This window comes from Penaeus japonicus, unplaced genomic scaffold (assembly GCF_977035675.1).
Source record: "Penaeus japonicus unplaced genomic scaffold, GWHDUDI00000001_assembly GWHDUDI00000022, whole genome shotgun sequence".
Lineage (NCBI taxonomy): Eukaryota > Metazoa > Arthropoda > Malacostraca > Decapoda > Penaeidae > Penaeus > Penaeus japonicus.
In genome coordinates, this window is record NW_028234424.1 from 37,986,856 (window position 1) to 37,991,855 (window position 5,000).

General features: G+C 43.0%; 1 protein-coding gene across 1 annotated transcript in view; it reads right to left on the reverse strand.

Annotated features, from left to right (window-relative positions):
* The window catches only part of LOC122258079 (uncharacterized), a 12,226-nt gene that overhangs the window by 2,880 nt on the left and 4,346 nt on the right, over nt 1-5,000 (reverse strand). Inside the window, exons 2-9 of the mRNA XM_086549269.1 lie at nt 4,572-4,781; nt 4,161-4,273; nt 3,067-3,249; nt 2,228-2,368; nt 1,675-2,031; nt 928-1,537; nt 561-664; nt 343-451 (exon numbers count right to left, since the gene is read on the reverse strand). Coding sequence (XP_086405395.1) covers nt 343-451; nt 561-664; nt 928-1,537; nt 1,675-2,031; nt 2,228-2,368; nt 3,067-3,249; nt 4,161-4,273; nt 4,572-4,781 — 1,827 coding nt within the window. The remainder of the gene's footprint in view (nt 1-342; nt 452-560; nt 665-927; nt 1,538-1,674; nt 2,032-2,227; nt 2,369-3,066; nt 3,250-4,160; nt 4,274-4,571; nt 4,782-5,000) is intronic.

Below are 5,000 nucleotides of genomic sequence, written 5' to 3' on the forward strand. Positions count from 1 at the left end.
GTGTAAGGGTTGAAGAAACGAAGTGAGACTGATTTGTTCTCCCATTTTGATTAGATTTTTTTTTTTTTTTCGACTGATTGGAATGAGCCGTTAATTTGAATGCATTAGTACAAGACCGTAAATATTGATAGAATTGTTTTTGATAGAAAATACTTTTCTTCGATTGCCTGGTAAAATGCAGTGCCTATTTTGGGATACATTAGCACAAGATCATAAATATTAACAGAATTGTTTTTGATAGAAAATATATATTTTTTCGATTATTTGAAAAAATGCACTGCCCCGCTCTTTGGTCAACAATGCAACAAAGTCAATTAATAAGATCAACAGATCAGATCTTACCAATCTCATACTCGATCAGCGTGTTAGTGCCAGAGTACTTTGCCTCGCCTGCTTGTAGCCTCATGTACGCCGCTCCGCCCGATACAAGGGTGAAATTAAGAGAACAAGTCTGAAATATACAAAAATGTAAAATCAAAACGCTAACCTAATCACACACATTTCTGTTGATTAAAGGAGTATGGAATATATGGATACGTTCTGGCATCTTCCTCGCTTACCTGCGTGTCGAAGGGGAACATGCCGAGGTCGAAGTCACATGTGTAACTGACAGTGTACAGCTGACTCATCTCCAGGGGGTTCTCATGACCAGGGTACACATTCGCTGCATGAGAGTGGAGTGAAGTTAGAGGGAATGTTTACTGGGAATTTCATAAGATCATATATAAATGGTTGTAAAGACTATAAATGCAGGTACGATCTCGTAAGTGCACATACGTAAGTAATTGGATCAGGGGCCAGAATCTCTTTTCTCTCTCTCTCACGTATGTACGTGCGCACACGCACACACACACGCGCTCACACACACACACACACACACACACACAAATAATACTAAAATATCACCGCCAGCAAATCCTCACTGACCTTCCTCCGAGACTCTTACAGATGACCGCTTCGACAGCCCCCTCCGCACGCACTCGACGCTCGCTCCTTCGTCCTGGTTGGAGAAGACGTTCCCGTGGGCGTTCTTGAAGTAGACCTTGGGCGTCCAGATGGCCTTCGCGTTCTCGGGCGAGAGCCGGTTGAGACTCCGATCGGCCTTTAAGTTGAAGTACTTGAGGCGCCGGTCGAACCACTGGAGGCGCACCTGCACCTTGGCGACGAGGCTGCTGTCGTGCGCCGTGATGGCCGTGATGGCGACGATGTCGATGAGGAACTTAATCTGGAGAGGCTTGTTGGGGGCGGGCGGCGCGGGGGGGATGGCCTGATTGTAGTCCTCGGGGAACTGCACGAGGGAGCAGTCCTCCTCGTCGCTCTGGTCGCTGCAGTCAATCAGCATGTCACAGCGCTTCGACAGCGAGATGCAGCTTCCGTCGGAGCAGGTGAACTGTCCCTCCCCGCACACCGACAGCGTCAGGTTGACCACGTCGCCGGAGCGGAGTCCACAGGCCTCGGTGCTCAGCGTCCAAGGCTTCGTGCCGAAGGGATACTCGTTCTTCCTCGCTGGCACCCAGCGAGCTATTGCTCCTTCTACCTAGGAAAAATAAAAAGGGCCTGCAGTTATTATATGTAGTATGTTGAAGCCTTTTCTTCTTACGGAGGATACCAAGATGTGTATATATATAAGAGTATCACAAGGAATGAAAGGAACTGCATTAAGGTGCGTCCCACCTTGAGCGAGGCCAGAACCCAGGCTCCGCTGTTGGCGTTCCAGGTAATGTCGGAATGGAAGAAGCCAAGGAGGGCGGGCTTGCCTCCGCTTTCCCCTTCCAGGATGTACTGTTGGTTGAAGGGTGACGTTGGGCACACACCCTTGCCCTTCAGGTAGAAGACAGCGCGCTCGGTGTACTCGCAGGCGACGCAGTAGGAGTTGGCTTCGGCGCACGAAATGTCCGACCAGCGAGAGGCGAAGCTGTCGTGCATCATGACGAGGCAGTTCTCCGCCTCTTCCCCATTGGGCCCTTCGCCCTTCCACGGCCCGACCCAGGGGATGGGGTCGCCGGTGTCGAGATACCGCCACTCCCCTTCCTGGGGAGATTCGGACTTTTAGAGCAAGGCCAATCATAACTAAACATAAAAGCTTTGAGGATTTGATGCCTTACCGTAAACGCTGGCAGACACGCAAGTCGACGTGTCAGTAACAAGCAAACTAGGCAGTTAATTAGATCAAGAAAACATATCATTCATCGGAGACAAAAATATGAACTACCGCTCGCGAACTCACCTTCTTGGTATCGTGAGCACCGAGCCACAAGAAGGAATCCCCATCTCCACCGGAACAAAAAGAAGCTTTCTGATTGGTCAGGTCGTACAGCCACTTGTTCTCGGCTTCTGACAAGGGTACTGTTATGTTTCCTCCAACCGCCTGCGGGTAAAGGAAAGGTACTGTAGATATTTTGGTGGTAAACTGATAAGGTAGAGTCAACCTGCATTAACCCTTCACTGTTGTTTATGAGAAAGAATCATGACAGATGATTGATAATAAAAAAAAAAAATCGAAACGAGACTGATTACATTAAAGAATTACATATTTCTCCTGTGTCAAAGTTGCCAAGATATAAGATATTCTCTTATGACGAATCTCTTTTAGAGTCATATAAAATGGATAACAATTCAACATTTTTCTTCCAGAAACCGCATTCTTTCCTGACGTTATAAACAAGGGTAGGGAAGCCTGTAGATTTATTTCCCCATTTCCAGTATTAGCTAGGATATTTCTTCAGTACTGATATAAACTATTACAAATGTCATTATCATAAATAATCTAACTTTTTACATAGTTCAGCATCGGCCTAATGCTGTAGCAGATCTAAAAACAAAAAATATAGGGAAAATAACCCTACACACCACGCGATGAACTGTAAACAAAACAAAGACGGAAAAGGCGGGAAAAACACACGAACATGTGCGCATTCATCTGTTTTTTTCCTCCCTGTTCTTCGTCCTTTTGTTTACAACTCGTTCAGCACGAGAAGAACACACACCCAAGAACTTTAAGACCGTTCTCGTACCTGACAGAACGAGAAGAACACACACCCAAGAACTTTAAGACCATTCTCGTACCTGACAGAAGCTAATAGCCTTTGGGAGAGTAAACCGATCCGGGAAGAATGTAATGCGCCGAGTGGAAAATGAGCAGATGTTACTTCTCTCTCGGGCCGCCCACGCTACGCCGCCCACTGTCTGCCATGAGAGGCGTGTCCAGCTTATAGCATCGCCCTCTGCATATGCCTCGCACGTTGCTAACTGAAGGATAAGGAAAGGGGGATTATAGTTTTGTATTGTCATATGAAGATTTGTTTGTCGTATTGTTAATGACCTTAATGACAAATAATTCTGGAAATGACAGCAATATGATAGGAAGTGTTAATGATAGTAGGCAGAATATTGATAGAAACAAAAACAACAACAGCGATAGTGAGAATTATAAAGATAATGATGATATTAATAATGATATAACAATAGTAATGATAATGATAACTTAATAGGTACACAAATGGCATTAAATTCAGTTGCAACAAAGTTAATTTTACTAATCATGCCGATATCAACAACAACAATGCGATATATCAATTTATCAACTCAACGACGATTGCAATAACAATAAAGCAAAGGATGAAAGAAAGATAATAACAAAAACAACAACAATAATATCAACAACGTCGAAAAAGATAAAACAAAAATAACACCATTACCGCTAAGAAAATAGCATACAACACCAACACCACAACAAAAATAACAGAACGTATAAATAACAACAAAAATAGCAGAACGTAAAAATAACAACAAAAATAACACCACCACCACCACCAACAACAAAAAATAACAACATACCGACAAAATGACAGCACTAATAACAACAAGAGAAAAAAAACAACAACAAAAGAGAAAAGAACAACAACAACAACAAAATTACAACACCAATAACAAGAGAAAAAACAACAACAAAAGGGAAAAGAACAAAAAAATAAAAACAACAAAAAAACAACATACCAACAACAAAATGACAATACCAATAACAACAAGAGAAAAAACAACAACAACAAAAAAACAACACCGGCCTTAATAACAACAAAATGACAACGCCAATAACAACAAGAGAAAAAACAATAAAAGTGAAAAAAACAACAACAAAAACACCAGTCTTAATTACCCACCTGCCTGATGGTCTCGTCTTCCAGAACCTTCGGCCAGATGTTGAGCTCAGTGACCTCGCCACAGAAGCTTTGGTCTTCGTTGAACCCTCCGTTGAGCGAGTCTTGTTCCTGGCCTGGGGGGAGGGGGAGGGGGGAGGAGGAGAAGGGGGAGTTAAGGTTTAATGTATATTGATGATAATTAGATTGTTTTTTTTTCTTTTTTTTTGGAATGATAATGATAATGCAATGATGGGGACCTGAGAAACCGTATGATAACAATGATAAAAGCAGGGTTCAAAATATGGAAGTGATAGAGAATAAAGAATTTAATGATTAATAATAACATTTCATTATCTATCTAAATCAGAGGATCAAAAAATAAATAATAATGAAGAAAAAAAAATCCATCGAATCGCTCGAAGGACGACGTACCTATGATGAGGACACCCCCGTTCTTGAGGACCTCCTGGCCGGGAGGGAAGACGCCAGAGCCGCGCCGTACCCCGTCCTTGTAGATGGACCAGTTGCCCGCTTGCAGTTGCATCGCGAAGCAGTAGTGCGCCCAGTATTGCAGCGGCGTCTCCACGTCCGTGCTCGCCCACAGCCCGTGGAACGCAACGTTGTAGCCCGAAAGGCGGTGGTCTGTGGGAGAGGGTTCTGCTTTTGCTGGGTTCTGGGTTCTGGGTTCTGAGGTCGGAGGGTTTTTTTTTTTTTTTTTGGTCTTTGGGTGGTTTGAGTGTTGGTGTCTTGGGTGGGCGTATTATTATTATTATTATTATTATTATTTTATTATTTTATTATCATTTTATTATTATTATTACTATTTTATTATTATTATTATCATTACTATTTTATTATCAT